The sequence below is a fragment of the Pleurodeles waltl genome, chromosome 10 (assembly GCF_031143425.1).
Source record: "Pleurodeles waltl isolate 20211129_DDA chromosome 10, aPleWal1.hap1.20221129, whole genome shotgun sequence".
In the NCBI taxonomy this organism is placed as follows: domain Eukaryota; kingdom Metazoa; phylum Chordata; class Amphibia; order Caudata; family Salamandridae; genus Pleurodeles; species Pleurodeles waltl.
The window spans coordinates 67,733,287-67,749,985 of NC_090449.1; the positions used below are offsets into that span (position 1 = coordinate 67,733,287).

Below are 16,699 nucleotides of genomic sequence, written 5' to 3' on the forward strand. Positions count from 1 at the left end.
CACCCTCAGCAGCGCGGGGGCGGCCGGGTGCAGTGTAGAAACAAGCGTCGGGTTTGCAATGTTAGTCTATGAGAGATCTCGGGATCTCTTCAGCGCTGCAGGCAGGCAAGGGGGGGATTCCTCGGGGAAACCTCCACTTGGGTAAGGGAGAGGGACTCCTGGGGGTCACTTCTCCAGTGAAAGTCCGGTCCTTCGGGTCCTGGGGGCTGCGGATGCAGGGTCTCTCCCAGGCGTCGGGACTTTAGGTTCAAGGAGTCGCGGTCAGGGGAAGCCTCGGGATTCCCTCTGCAGGCGGCGCTGTGGGGGCTCAGGGGGGACAGGTTTTGGTACTCACAGTATCAGAGTAGTCCTGGGGTCCCTCCTGAGGCGTCGGATCTCCACCAGCCGAGTCGGGGTCGCCGGGTGCAGTGTTGCAAGTCTCACGCTTCTTGCGGGGAGCTTGCAGGGTTCTTTAAAGCTGCTGGAAACAAAGTTGCAGCTTTTCTTGGAGCAGGTCCGCTGTCCTCGGGAGTTTCTTGTCTTTTCGAAGCAGGGGCAGTCCTCAGAGGATGTCGAGGTCGCTGGTCCCTTTGGAAGGCGTCGCTGGAGCAGGATCTTTGGAAGGCAGGAGACAGGCCGGTGAGTTTCTGGAGCCAAGGCAGTTGTCGTCTTCTGGTCTTCCGCTGCAGGGGTTTTCAGCTGGGCAGTCCTTCTTGTAGTTGCAGGAATCTAATTTTCTAGGGTTCAGGGTAGCCCTTAAATACTAAATTTAAGGGCGTGTTTAGGTCTGGGGGGTTAGTAGCCAATGGCTACTAGCCCTGAGGGTGGGTACACCCTCTTTGTGCCTCCTCCCAAGGGGAGGGGGTCACAATCCTAACCCTATTGGGGGAATCCTCCATCTGCAAGATGGAGGATTTCTAAAAGTCAGAGTCACCTCAGCTCAGGACACCTTAGGGGCTGTCCTGACTGGCCAGTGACTCCTCCTTGTTTTTCTCATTATTTTCTCCGGCCTTGCCGCCAAAAGTGGGGCCTGGCCGGAGGGGGCGGGCAACTCCACTAGCTGGAGTGTCCTGCTGGGTTGGCACAAAGGAGGTGAGCCTTTGAGGCTCACCGCCAGGTGTGACAATTCCTGCCTGGGGGAGGTGTTAGCACCTCCACCCAGTGCAGGCTTTGTTACTGGCCTCAGAGTGACAAGGGCACTCTCCCCATGGGGCCAGCAACATGTCTCGGTTTGTGGCAGGCTGCTAAAACTAGTCAGCCTACACAGATAGTCGGTTAAGTTTCAGGGGGCACCTCTAAGGTGCCCTCTGGGGTGTATTTTACAATAAAATGTACACTGGCATCAGTGTGCATTTATTGTGCTGAGAAGTTTGATACCAAACTTCCCAGTTTTCAGTGTAGCCATTATGGTGCTGTGGAGTTCGTGTTTGACAAACTCCCAGACCATATACTCTTATGGCTACCCTGCACTTACAATGTCTAAGGTTTTGTTTAGACACTGTAGGGGTACCATGCTCATGCACTGGTACCCTCACCTATGGTATAGTGCACCCTGCCTTAAGGCTGTAAGGCCTGCTAGAGGGGTGTCTTACCTATACTGCATAGGCAGTGAGAGGCTGGCATGGCACCCTGAGGGGAGTGCCATGTCGACTTACTCGTTTTGTTCTCACTAGCACACACAAGCTGGCAAGCAGTGTGTCTGTGCTGAGTGAGAGGTCTCCAGGGTGGCATAAGACATGCTGCAGCCCTTAGAGACCTTCCTTGGCATCAGGGCCCTTGGTACTAGAAGTACCAGTTACAAGGGACTTATCTGGATGTCAGGGTCTGCCAATTGTGGATACAAAAGTACAGGTTAGGGAAAGAACACTGGTGCTGGGGCCTGGTTAGCAGGCCTCAGCACACTTTCAATTGTAAACATAGCATCAGCAAAGGCAAAAAAGTCAGGGGGCAACCATGCCAAGGAGGCATTTCCTTACACCAGTCCATTGCACTCTTAATGCAGAGGACTAATCATCTTCAGAAGGTCCTTTTCTACACAACCCTTCTCTTTCTTAAGCCCAGGGAACACCACAAAAAGCTGGCTGGCCACACTGTGTTCCTAAAGTTAGTCCGGCAAACGCAGGAAGTACAAAAAGGCAGACAAATGATCTTTAATAGTGCCCAACGCAAGACCTTGCTGAGCCAAGACAAAATGAGCAGGAGAACATTTAACAGTTTGGCTTGTAATGTGTGTGTCTTGGAACCCCAAAACACGCCACAAATTCCTCCCAGCATGCAAGGATTCCGTAGAAGGACATTTGGTAGAGAGGATGACATCTTCCAATTCTGGTAACAGACCAAACACAATTAACTTCTGCTGATCAATCTTCTTTCATGGAAGTATAGTTAGGGCAAGATTGGGTGAAGGACTGTATATTACTACTGAGAGAGCCTCTTGAAGTGGGAGCCTGATGTAAGGGCACATGTTCCAGATACTACCCTCTTCCCAGCCCAATCCAGAGCGATTATGGCCGTGAGCTTCAAACTGTGGGCATGCTCCCTTTTCTGCCTGGGGGCGTGAGGGGGAAAGGGGTGGGTGAGGGGGAGGGAGGGGAGTTGCCAGTTCAAAAACTCACACTCTGAGTGGCGTGCAAGTGCCACACAATGCAATCAACTTATGTGTTCTTTATGATCTTGTTGAGCCATTCCAGTCATAATGCGTTTTGGCATGGGGGGTGTTTTGGGGTCATAATGCGTTTTTGGTATGGGGTGTTTTGGGGAGGTGTTTTTTTGGGGTGGGCCTGGGTGGAGAAACATGGGCTTGCAAATGAGACAGTCTTGAGGTCAAGAAGGTGCAGAAACTGCACTAGAAACTAGGTAAGGGAGGAGGGTGAGCAGGGAGGCTGAGCACTGTGCTAAAAAAGCACTTTGCAGTTCCTTTGTTTTTTTTATATTTTAGGTTTATCCAAACCATGTTATATTTTGGTAAGGAAAACAATTTCAAAATAAAGATAACACATATGGTTGTTCATATGTAATGAAAGTCAACTTTGAAAATAGATATGAATCACAACAACACAGGGGAATACAATACAGTTCTGGTGTAGACAAGTTAAGTTTACTAAGCATACTTAATGCATGTTAACAGTCACACTCGCTTGCACACGCTCAATCACAGAACACTTTCCTACTCACTAAGTGGCAGAGATTCAGTGATTATGCTTCCAAAGTGTATGCTTAACCCCGTATCACCTATTCATTTAATAGGTGATCAGGTAAGATATGTCACAATGTGTCAAGACGAAATCAGATATATTCAAACAAAAATGTTCTAGATTGTTTATTCTTGGCGATTGTCAATGTGGGATGGAACAGAGAGAACTGATTTTCTCAACACTTTATGGCCCCTTCAAGACACCTACAAGCAGGCAAGATTAAAAACTTTTAAAGACAGAGAAAAGGTATTTCCTGTAGCTCATCCACCGTTAAGTGCCATTGTGGTTAGGCAATTCATTTTTCAACTATCTGCAGGCAGTTTAGATTGTTTGGCAGTTAAAACAAAACATTTTGCCATCTTATTCCACCATTCCCAATAATGAGCCAAACATAAAAATTTTATCTGGCATGGTTTTAAAATACTGCTCACTGTCCTGATGAATACCTGGTCTCTGTTTCAAGAAGATAAGTTTTTTTATTTTATATCAGTAAGTTGTAGAGGGAGAAACAAAGTAAATCTGCAAAGTTGAAGTCAGTCTTCCCGACGTGCCAATCATTTTTAACATGGTAAGAGCGATTTTAAAAAAGAAAAAGAAATTGCCAAAATTGCTTTCCTCATTGACTTACATTGAAGGAGGAGGATAATTTTAGGTAGGAGATAATAAAACTGAGGAAATATAAGGTTTATATTGGTTTTAGAAGTATAACCTTTGTCTCTATGGTAGCCTGTCCAATACCCTAACCCTTTCATTTAATTAACAAAAAGAAAGAAAAAAGAAAAAAAACCATTACTTCCATTTTCAATTGCTAGCTATCATCAGCTCACCAGATGACTGAGGTGCTGATGTGTTTTTAACCATAAAATAGTGTGATATTTCTTTCTGGATTTTAACTTCAGCAGTGTCCGACATTACTTTGACTAACACTTATTTACAATATTTTTATTAGTGGATTGTGTGTAGTTGTCCTGCAGCGTCTCCACTGCTTCAGATCAGTGAAGAGGTATGATTCAAAGTAGGGTAAAGTTACATATAACAGATACAACAGGGATCTGGCACTGCCTATGGCTTGCAAGGACAGGCTTGGCAGGGATTTCAAGAGGGCATACAGAAGGAGATTGTATGACTGGATGGGTATTCCTAAAAAGTAGGAGACAAAACTTTTTTAATGGGACTCGTTTTGGTTTGACAGAAGGGGTGGGGACTGAGATTTCAAGTAGGGAAACTGGAGCTGACCTTTTAGAGAACAGTGATTAGGATTTGAAAAGTAATGTGGTTTTCGAATGGAGTAAACTTGTGTGAAAAGTGTACACGGTTAGGTGGATTTTTTTTTTTTTTAATACAGATTTCATATACACTCTTTAGAGAGGATGCCTGAATTATTAGGCTTTGCAGAATAGGGTAGACAGTTTTTGTTTCTGAATGGGAACTTGTAGATGGGTCTGGATAGGTCTTTGCAAAGGTGATATTGATAGAGCTTGCAGAGGAGATCTTCATGTGGGGGCTCTGGACAACCCCGTACTTTGACAGCACAAGAGGCTCAGGCACCACATTTAAGTTGCCCCCATAAGAGAAACAGAGCTAAAAAAGGAGCTCATGTTTACACATTGGGGCAGTTTTCACCTTTTAAAGACAAGCTTTGTAAGTATTTTGCAAGATAGGGATGACTGCATTGCTGCAGACAGCGTACATTTTAATATCAGATAAATCAACAGTAAAAACCAGCCCAGCAGACCATAAGGTAGGCTGATAAAGCCATAAAAATGGCCCACCAAACAGATCTGTCAGACTGGCCCGTTGGGCACTGCCAATTGTCCCGTTTGCCAGTCAGACTCTGGAGAGTTTGTCATAATGGGGCTTTGCACAAAGCATATGAAGGAGCCTTTGTATAGAATGTTTGGAGTGGACTTAGAAAATAGTGTATGGTGAGAGATTTTTAGAGTTGTGACCATAGAACTTTCGTCAATGGTTTTGAGTCTGGATGGGAGGTTTAAGATGGGTGCTGGTTGTGGCTTTAAAGACACCACAATGGTACTTTACAATCATATTGTGGATGGGCATTTGAAGAGGGGTTTTAGATTAGGTTTTTAGCAGGGTGGGTGATGCTTTGAAAAGAATCTCAATGGGGCATGTAGGGGCCTAAATGATGTCTTACAGAGTGGTGCCTGGAAGAGGCTTGGTAAAGGATATCTGAATTGTGCTTTGTAGAATGGGGTCTGGCTATTGTATTTGTATGTGGGATTTGTGTGGTGCTTTGCAGAGTAAATAGAGGTAGGGCTGTGCGTAGGAGGCCTGGGCTTTATAGAGGATGTCTACTTGACAGTTTTGTAGAGTAAGCCTCTGTGCAAATTTGCATAGCGTTCAGGATTTGACATTAAAAGATAGGGTCAGGATGGCACTTTGCAGAGGAGGCCTGAATGGGGCTTAGATGAAAGGACTAGTATCAGACTTTTGGCCAGTGGAAGTTCCAATGTGCTGACAATTTAGAAAGCCTCCTTACCTTTGTCTTGGTTTGACCTGTTGAAGGTTTCAAGGGGAAGAGGGAGGGCATAACAACATTTAAAGTCCACTGCATTACGATGACTTGGAACCAGTCATTTCCTGATCTTTTTCTCAACTCTGGATAGAAGAGGCAGAGGCTTATTAGAGTCTCATGCTCCATTCCATTTGGAACAAATCTCCTAGTAAGTGTCTTTGTGGAAATTCCAACATGCAAAACCTTTGAGGCTGCAGGTTTAATAGTGGCTAAAAGTTCTTGCCAAGGTTATCCCCACTGTCGGAGTATGACCTTTGACTCCGCTAGTTGTAGGCTTAATTTGTGATCTGCCAGACATTGCTAGATGAGCTTGTCCGCCTTGGCATTCAAGGATTCCACCAGGTTGTTCGGACCAGAGAAATGCCCAGAAGCTCCAGGCAATTCCAGAGGCATAAGCGCCTCCTGGCACAAGACCTAGGACCTCACTTCTCCCTGCACCATCACATGGTGGTGGTGAGGTCCTCGAAGATGCTGCTCTGATGCAGCTCACAGGCTCATGCTGTCATGTCACCCAGATGAGTGGCCTAGGCCACCAAAGTGCCCATCCCCACAGCAATCTGGGATTGTGTAGAATTGTATGGCCAACCCTCCTCTATACTTCAGCGATTCATCCATCAGTGCAGATCTTTGCAAACTAACTGGAAGATCGGCACCTGAGCCAAGAGTCTATCTTGGTGTTGCGGTTACTGCTGCTGTACCACTGCAAATCACTCACTAGAATCGTGGAATCATGATTCGCTGAGGACAAAATGTCATACTGATGCATCTATGAAGTTCTAGCACTGCAAAGCAGTGATGGGAGATTTGAGCCTTGATGGAGAAGCCCTTGTTGTGGAGATGAGTACTGTATGCCAGAGATATTCTTCGATCAGCATAGAATGTCTCCTCCTCCAGCCCATTCATAGTATGGGGGCAGCACATACTACAAACGTACAATGAGGACTGGATCAGCTGCTGGTGACCTTCATAGCCACCACTGTCTCAAAAGGAGGTGTTACAACAGCTGAGGTGTCTGGGCAGACTGAGAGGGCTGTCTTCGCTAGTAGTTCTGAAACGGTTCCTGAAGCTCTACATTTCTGATAAAACTGCCCAGCTGACACAGCTAGGCAAGTTGACCATAGACCTATTAAAGCACGCCACACAGGAGCTGGCCTTTTTAGTATAAAACCCTACTGTATTGAAAGACATTTTCATCATGGTGGCCTAGACATGTCCTGTAAAACGGAAGAAAAGAAGAGCTAAGTGGGGCATGGTATTTGTCAGAATCCAAGATGCACTTCAAAATCTATTTTGAGGAATCCAAGCCACAACTGACCAATAGCTATTCTCCATGTGTTCCAGTGTGCTAACAACTGGCAATCTTGCTGATTTCCACAAGGTACAAACACAGCAAAAGAGCAGTCATGTGGCTTTCATAGCACAGAAGGAGAGCGAATACCCAAAGCATTACCCTTCCAACCCATGGTGCCTAGCTTTTTGAACCTCTGTCGGGAAAGGCTGTACGGGAGGCATTCTGGTTTAGTTTGGAACGTAATGCACCAGGCTCAGTCATGTGCAAAAAGAGAGTTTTGGGTTATTCCAAGCAGGGCATTGGTGTCAGGCAATTCTGGACTGCTGAGGGAGAGAAAGTTTTCTTGAGGCACCAAAACAGGGTCCAGTACAGCCTTGTTGAACCTGGAGCAAGGGCTCTACAGCTAAAGATGCAGAAGTACAAGCTTTCCATCTAGATTGTATGTAGAGTGCCTCAGAGTAAAGTAAAATCCAGAGATTCTACTGCTTACTCAGGCCACACTAGTCAAGGATACTTCCTTTGTCAGAAACAAAAGGCGGGGAAGGTGTCTTTGCTACTAGCGTTATGTAACACAAAGCTACTGAATCATCATCTTTCATACACCCATAAACCATAACTAGCAAGACTGGGGCAATGGAGTCAGACTTATAACTGAACCTTCTAGATAAATGTCTGGGATCTAGGAAGACTGTTCTTCATGGCAAGTTCTCACCTACCTCGGAAATTTCAGACAACTGTGTGATGGGCAACCCTAACACCTCCAGACCTAAACCTAGAACTGAAACCCCACCCTGGTGGTAGTGTCATGAATGCCAATAGATACACAGCTGATGGCACTGTGTTCCACCACTGACGTCCTGCCACTAGGCCAGATCCTGCTAGAGAGAGCAGCTACCAGAGTCCTCAAACCCAAAGGGGTTGGTCTGCCTCGGGGTTGTGGTCCAGAGAGTACCAGAGGCATTCTAAAGTGGTCCAATAAGGCCCATGTTAAGGCCTCAACCTGCTCAAGGTTTGCAAATGGAGCTAGATATATCAACTGAATTCTTGTCAGATTTGGAATCTGCTTCAAGGATGAATAAAAACTCAGCGGGGAACATCATTCTGACTTTTTCCTCAGAGAAGAGTAGGGATTTTGCTTCCTATGATGCTTTGTATGTGATGATCTCTTGTGAGATGGCCCAATATCGGGAGACTAACTTGCAGGAGATGTGGCAGGCTTTGGCTTCTGGGTCCCAGAAAGCCTTCGGGCGCATCAGGTAGAATAAATCTCAGGATGTGGCATTGTGGTCAGATTAAGACACCATATGCAGATGACATGATTATCAGAAAATGGCATCTGATTTATACACTTATGGCAGGGTTTGAACCCTGAAACCTTTGGAGGAGTCATTTGACCTATTAAAGCTGGGAGTAATTTGTTCAGTGAAACAGAGGAACAGAACTCTGCATCAGGTGGATGTGGCACAGAAAACCAGGTACCTATAAAAGCATGCAGATTAGAGCATTTATTCGGTGATGTCATGTCTGGTGAATTGAGATGCTGGTATAGCCACTAGGCGCTTTCTGGCAGAGCAGTAGGGCAACTGTGTTTTTTGATGGCTGCGGAAGGTAGGACAGAATATTTTTCAGACCAGTGTGCAGCTTGGAAAGAGATTCTAAAGTTGAGGAATATGCAGGAACACATACTCATCAGAAATTTGCATTTTAGACAATCTCTTGAAACATTGTTAAACTGCATAGTTGTCCTTAGTAAACTTACCTTCTCTTCCATTAAGTCCCTGCCAAGATCTCTGCCAATTTGATCCCTGCTGCTGCCAGCGTGGTCTCTGCCACGTCCAACGTGGTCTCTGCCACGTCCAACGTGGTCTCTGTCACTTCCCACATGGTCCCTGCCACCCCCAACATGATCTCTGCCAATGTGCTCCCTGCTGCTGCTAATTTGATCTCTGACACGGTCCCTGCTGCTGCCCTGGTCCCTTTCGCTGCCAATGTGATCCCTACTGCTGCCAAGGTGTTCTCTGCCGCTGATATGGTCTCTGCCAAGGTACTCCCTGGCACTGCCAACAAGGTCTCTGCTAGTACCAACAAGGTCCCTGCTGCCAAGATCCCTGCTGAAATCCCGACTTCCAACGAGATCCCTGCTGCCGCCGATCACGTCCCTGTTGCTGCTGCCGACGACGAGCTCCCTGTTGCTGCCGACAAGGTCCCGGTTGTTGCTGCTGCCAAGGTCTTTGCTGCTGGACACAACAGGAGAGGATGTAGAAGTAACAGAGACTGTCTGAGCAACTGCAGCATGAGTGTTCTGAACTGCACTGTCGGCATTGCTGGGGGAAAAAAACAGATACAGCAAGTAAGGCTTGAGGAGACTAGTCACAATAGTACTACTCAAGTTGTGTTTATTATGGTATCCAATGTAGACGTTATGCTTCACACCCCATTTTCTCTGTTTCAGGAGGTGCAAGGCAACTTGGGAGATATTAAAGACAAGTGAAAGACAACTATAATTATATTTATATTCTCGTAAACTCTAAGATACAGGACAAAGAACCATAGATTAGATTCAGTCAATTAACTGTGAGAATAATACTTTATATTGTCTGCAGGTGACACTCATGTAATGATTTGTCAGTATTTGTTTTTCTTTAAAATAACTGGTGCTGTACCATGCGGTCGTGAGGGAGTGGGTCTAAAGAAGATTCCCCCTCCTTGCATACTGGGTGGCAAAATGCTATGCAGGACAGGCTGCAACTTTATTCCACATGTTATACTTTTTGCTTGACCCCATACCTGTAGCCAGCAGCTCTGTTGTTGATGGAAAGGGAAGTTGGCCCTATGCAGCCATAAAGGCAAGATGCAACACACAAAGCCACAGCAAGCATTCATGCTTATGTAGCGTGATTCTGTAGCCTGTTTGATTTTGGGTACTTAAGATTTTTTTAGAAATGTTTTCTTTACATCAAAATAATCTACAAATGTGTTTGTATATTAATTTAAAAAGAAAGTTAAAGAATATGTTACATGAGCAGGTCGCTACCCCTTCAATCAATTACTTTTTTAGAAAGAAAAATATAACAAATGCAAGTAACTGGAGCTATGAGTGCAATAACCTTGTACAGCTGCAAATATAATGCCACTTTAAAGAAAAGCAGTACGTGCAGTCCTGCACAATACCCAGTAATGACAGGGGACTACTCATTCATGCTGAATGTGAGAAGTATGGTCTTGGGGCATAAAGCTGTACCCTCAAAGTTATTTACTTTTTTGCTGTTTATTTATTTTTAAAAACTTCAGAGTGCCTTTATCAATGCATTTTAACTCCTTTTCCACTTAATATTATGCTCCACAGCTGCAAGGAAGAAACATCCTAATTTTTAGGTGCCATGCATAGGATAGTAAGAAATCTGTAAATAGCCCCTTGGCTAAGTTTAACAGATTGCTATATGACAGAGAAAGGCAACATTAGCCAACCCTATTCTGTTGCACACTAAAGTATAATTAAGTTTTTCGTTACATAAGAGGAGAAAATGTGCTACTGAAGCAGAAGGCAAAAAATACACTCAGGGGTAGTAGGTTTTACTGTATTCAAGCAATCTGTTATTGCATTGGACTCACCTAAAAGGTGATCGGAGAAAGAAAGGAAAAAAAAGGTCATGAACTATTGCAGTCCTGCCATTGATCACAAGGTGCTTGATGTCATACATGCCTTAATGGCTAGAACCTGGCCTTCCAAATCAAATACTTTATCAACGTTAAAATCCTCCAAGTCCCAGACTCCCTCACTATGAAAGTTATCTACAAAGGGTCATTCACAAAATTAGTCATCAGTTTATACAGCAGTCTCTCTACACTACAGAAGAAATCAAAACTACAGAATGTCAACAAAAGCGATTCCTCCACTTGAAGAGGGATCCGAGCAAACAGAATGCCGCCTGGACCCATATTAGAGACACTGCAACATATGTAAACTCACATAGGTTTGCAGCAAGCCAATGACAGTGACCCTCAAAATTCTTGATGCCCAAAAGAATCCAGAAAATTTATGATGATAACGTTATTTACCTTTGGTAACCTTCCTGGTGGATACCTCAGCTACTAGCAGAATCCTTACAGTTTGACTCTCACCAGTGCTTTAAGTGGGCAGATAATGTCTGACAGATTACCTGCATTTCTCAGCACTGCTGCAATAAAACAGCACTTCTCAGGAGCAATCACGTACTCACAAAAAGATTATCTTTACTTCCATATTTACATTTATAAGACTGCCTCTTCTCAAGATTCACACTGGATCAGGAAAACTGAAGAAAATAAGTAACTTATCTGTAAATATATTTCTCCAGTATGGTATCTTTCATAGGTTCACATGCTTGAATCATTCCCATAAATGGGAGTCCCACTGTACCATTGGAAAGCATGGTAATGACATAAAACCTTCAGTTTAGTAACACATTGTAGGAAGTTGGCTCTGTATGTGCTATTTCAAAGTAAGGAATAGCATGCACAGAGTCCAAGGGTTCCCCTTAGAGGTAAGATAGTGGCAAAAAGAGATAATACTAATGCTCTATTTTGTGGTAGTGTGGTCGAGCAGTAGGCTTATCCAAGGAGTAGTTTTAAGCATTTGTTGTACATACACATAGACAATAAATGAGGTACACACACTCAGAGACAAATCCAGCCAATAGGTTTTGTTATAGAAAAATATCTTTTCTTAGTTTATTTTAAGAACCACAGGTTAAAATTTTACATGTAATATCTCATTTGAAAGGTATTGCAGGTAAGTACTCTAGGAACTTTGAATCATTACTTTAGCATGTATACTTTATACATAAAACACAATAATCTGTTTTAAAAGTGGACACAGTGCAATTTTCACAGTTCCTGGGGGAGGTAAGTTATTGTTAGTTTTAACAGGTAAGTACGTCACTTACAGGTTTCAGTTTTTGGTCCAAGGTAGCCCACCGTTGGGGGTTCAGAGCAACCCCAAAGTTATCACACCAGCAGCTCAGGGCCGGTCAGGTGCAAAGGTCAAAGAGGTGCCCAAAACACATAGGCTTCAATGGAGAGAAGGGGGTGCCCCGGTTCCAGTCTGCTAGCAGGTAAGTACCCGCGTCTTCGGAGGGCAGACCAGGGGGGTTTTGTAGGGCACCGGGGGGGACACAAATTAGCACAGAAAGTACACCCTCAGCAGCGCGGGGGCGGCCGGGTGCAGTGTGCAAACACGCGTCGGGTTTCCTTCAGGTTTCAATGGGAGACCAAGAGGTCTCTTCAGCGGTGCAGGCAGGCAAGGGGGGGGCTCCTCGGGGTAGCCACCACCTAGGCAAGGGAGAGGGCCTCCTGGGGGTCACTCCTGCACAGAAGTTCCGATCCTTCAGGTGCTGGGGGCTGCGGGTGCAGGGTCTTTTCCAGCCGTCGGGAAATGGAGTTCAGACAGTCGCGGTCAGGGGGAGCCTGGGGATTCCCTCTGCAGGCGTCGCTGTGGGGGCTCAGGGGGGACAACTTTGGTTACTCACAGTCGTAGAGTCGCCGGAGGGTCCTCCCTGAAGCGTTGTTTCTCCACCAGTCGAGTCGGGGTCGCCGGGTGCAGTGTTGCAAGTCTCACGCTTCTTGCGGGGAGTTGCAGGGGTCTTTAAATCTGCTCCTTGTAACAAAGTTGCAGTTCTTTTGGAGCAGTGCCGCTGTCCTCGGGAGTTTCTTGTCTTTTTCGAAGCAGGGCAGTCCTCAGAGGATTCAGAGGTCGCTGGTACCTTGGAAAGCGTCGCTGGAGCAGGTTTCTTTGGAAGGCAGGAGACAGGCCGGTAAGTCTGGGGCCAAGGCAGTTGGTGTCTTCTGTTCTTCCTCTGCAGGGGTTTTTCAGCTCAGCAGTCCTTCTTGTTAGTTGCAGGAATCTAAATTCTTAGGTTCAGGGGAGCCCTTAAATACTAAATTTAAGGGCGTGTTTAGGTCTGGGGGGTTAGTAGCCAATGGCTACTAGCCCTGAGGGTGAGTACACCCTCTTTGTGCCTCCTCCCAAGGGGAGGGGGTCACATCCCTAATCCTATTGGGGGAATCCTCCTGCTACAAGATGGAGGATTTCTAAAAGTCAGAGTCACCTCAGCTCAGGACACCTTAGGGGCTGTCCTGACTGGCCAGTGACTCCTCCTTGTTTTTCTCATTATCTCTCCTGGACTTGCCGCCAAAAGTGGGGGCTGGGTCCAGGGGGCGGGCATCTCCACTAGCTGGAGTGCCCTGGGGCATTGTAACACGAATTGTAACACGAAGCTTGAGCCTTTGAAGCTCACTGCTAGGTGTTACAGTTCCTGCAGGGGGGAGGTGTGAAGCACCTCCACCCAGAGCAGGCTTTGTTTCTGTCCTCAGAGAGCACAAAGGCTCTCACCGCATGAGGTCAGAAACTCGTCTCAGCAGCAGGCTGGCACAGACCAGTCAGTCCTGCACTGAACAATTGGGTAAAATACAGGGGGTATCTCTAAGATGCCCTCTGTGTGCATTTTTTAATAAATCCAACACTGGCATCAGTGTGGGTTTATTATTCTGAGAAGTTTGATACTAAACTTCCCAGTATTCAGTGTAGCCATTATGGAGCTGTGGAGTTCGTTTTTGACAGACTCCCAGCCCATATACTCTTATGGCTACCCTGCACTTACAATGTCTAAGGTTTTGCTTAGACACTGTAGGGGCATAGTGCTCATGCACATATGCCCTCACCTGTGGTATAGTGCACCCTGCCTTAGGGCTGTAAGGCCTGCTAGAGGGGTGACTTACCTATGCCACAGGCAGTGTGAGGTTGGCATGGCACCCTGAGGGGAGTGCCATGTCGACTTAGTCATTTTCTCCCCACCAGCACACACAACCTGGCAAGCAGTGTGTCTGTGCTGGGTGAGGGGTCCCTAGGGTGGCATAAGACATGCTCCAGCCCTTAGAGACCTTCCCTGGCATCAGGGCCCTTGGTACCAGGGGTACCAGTTACAAGGGACTTACCTAGGTGCCAGGGTTATGCCAATTGTGGAAACAATGGTACATTTTAGGTGAAAGAACACTGGTGCTGGGGCCTGGTTAGCAGGGTCCCAGCACACTTCTCAGTCAAGTCAGCATCAGTATCAGGCAAAAAGTGGGGGGTAACTGCAACAGGGAGCCATTTCTTTACACACATGCTTGTCATAAAAAAAATAAAGAAAACAAAAAAAAAAGAGTTGAAACTAAATCCTAACCAATCAGGTTTGTATCACCCTCTAGAACACTCCTCACAGAGGCTTCTGTCTCTTTTTTACCGCATGTTATGAGCTCTGCTCAGTTCAATTATTCTTAGTCCTAACAGTGTGTTACTTTTACTTGCCTTATATACCAATTACCAGCTGCTTCAGATCAGACGCTACAATGTCCGAACAAGCAAATGTCTTTTTAGACCTTGTTGAACATGTAGCAAAAAAGGATTAATTCAGATGATCAGCACAGAGACTGCATTTACTGCCTTTATCTATCCCACAAAGTGAAGGATTGCAAGGGATGTTGTTTCTTTTCTTCTAAAACCCTGAAGGACAGATAGGAGAGGTGTAGGGAGCTGGGTTCTGGTTGCAGCACCCCCCTGCCCATCCACCCCCACACACAGACTTTTTGCCTAGTTTTTAGATGCAACTTTGACTGAAGTGCACTGGGATTCAGTTAACCAGGTCCTCACAGTGCAAGAGTTCCTTCACAAAAACAAGACATCTGGTCGCTTGATCCCCCAGTGAACAGGCCCTTTAGCACCTCTGTTACTAGTATGGTATCCCTGGTGGCTAGGGCATGGGTACCAGAAAGGGCCCCCTCAGAGCTGCTGCACAACTTGTGCCATTCTAAGGGATCCAGCACCAACCTTATGCAGACGGCCATTGCAGGATGCGTGACAAGGTGCTTCCAAAATTGAACACACTACATGGCACACCCTTGTGCCATGTCCCTTAAACACGGCTTTTAATATCTAAGTCACCCCTACAGCAGGCTTTCAGCCCTAAGGCAGGGTGCATTCTATTAAAAGTGAGAGCATATAGACATTAGCAAATAAGCCCTTACTATGTCTGAGAATCAACAGAAATAATAAGTGTGCAGCGAAGCCATTTTAAATACATGTGCTGGACAATGGTCCCTGCGTTTTTCCCAGCTACATGATGGCTTCTCTGAATAGAGGGATGTTTGGCATCTAACATCTCAGATTAATACATTCTCACTGATGCCAGTGAGGGATTTAATAACTGCCCCAGAGGGCACCTTAGAGGTGTCCCCTGAAAATCGATGATCTACTGATTTATAGACTGACTGGTTCTGACCAGTTCAGCCACCCTAGACATGTTTCTGGCCCCTCAAGGTGGGAGCCAGCACTCTCGAGGGCCAGAGACAAAAGCCTGCACTGGGTGGGGTGTTAACACCTCTCTGAGGCAGGATGGGCAATCCAAGGCAGGGAGCATCAAAGGTCTAACCGCCTTTGTAATGCGACCCAGGTCTCTCCAGATGGCGGAGATGACCAACCCCTCTGTTCAGACCCCACTTTTTGAGGCAGCACAGGAGAAATTAGTTAAATTAGGAGGAGTGCCCACTTCAAGCCAGTCCTACCCCCTCTGGTGGATGAGCTGAAGTGGATGCTATTTTTCAAACTCCTCCATCTTGCTTGGAAGGAATTAGGCCACTAGGGTTAGGGTAATGCACACTTCCGAGCATAAGTGGTCATAAGAAGGGTGGGGTCATCCTAAAGCCCATTGGCTACCGCTTGCAATCCCTCTAACGCCACTAAATTGAGTATTTAGGTGGCACCCCTGACCCCTAGAGCTCTGATTGACAACCTAAGACGACCCAAAGAAAAGTTGCAACTGCAGAAAAGCAGCAGCAGCAGCTGACCTGGACCCGGACCCAGCCCCTACAGCCTGCCTGCTGACCCTGAAGGACCCTACACAAGACGACAACTTGTCTAGTCTTCAATAAAGACTCAAGTCTCCCGTGGGCCCCGGACTTGCCACGCAACCGGAAACAAAGAAAAGGCTCTGAAGCTGTTGGAACACCGGAAACCCAACACCAGAAGTGACCACTGCACCCGATGCCCACAACCTAAGATGAAGCCAACCAAAAGTGCTGGTCCCCAGGTGAACAGAGACCAAGTCCAGTGTGGTCTCACCCATCTTGGACAATTCGGAGACGCCTGCAGCCTCTGCACGCAGGCCACCTCTCCCCACAGGCTTGTGGAGAGAAAACATCCGACAGCTACAGCAACCACTGCACCCATGACCCGAACCAAGGTGGGTCACCGGTGCCAACGACATCTCCCAGCTCCTAAGAGCTCGAATCTACCCTGGGTCCATCACTATCAGACTCCCCCCACAACACCTGCAGCCTCAAGACACAGGACCCCTGACTGCAAGTGTTCCAGGACGTGAAAACCCGATGCCTAAAGACACCCCTGCATCTGTCGCCCCTAGGCACAGGAGAAGAGGTGAACCTACGTCCAAGCACCCCAAGACTTCTACCTACCAGCTTGTGGTCCCTGACTGGCTTCCTTGTCAGAGCCTGCAGCTTGTCTACACGAGGACCAAACTCCCATCGGAAACCATTGAGCACCCGATGCCTTACTGCACCTCTACACCCTGCTGCCCCAGTGCCACCCGGTGTGACCTGTTGGTGTGGTTCTGATCAGTGCCCAATACTTACCTTAACTCCCCGAGAATGTCTGTGTAAGTCATT

The 16,699-nt window shown here is 46.5% G+C and overlaps 1 protein-coding gene across 2 annotated transcripts in view; it reads right to left on the reverse strand.

Moving 5' to 3' along the window:
- RBBP6 (RB binding protein 6, ubiquitin ligase) overlaps positions 1-16,699 on the reverse strand; it is a 388,917-nt gene that overhangs the window by 97,990 nt on the left and 274,228 nt on the right. For both annotated transcript variants that reach the window (XM_069209694.1, XM_069209695.1), the window contains exon 11: positions 8,760-9,324. In XM_069209694.1, the coding sequence (XP_069065795.1) occupies positions 8,760-9,324 (565 nt within the window). The remainder of the gene's footprint in view (positions 1-8,759; positions 9,325-16,699) is intronic.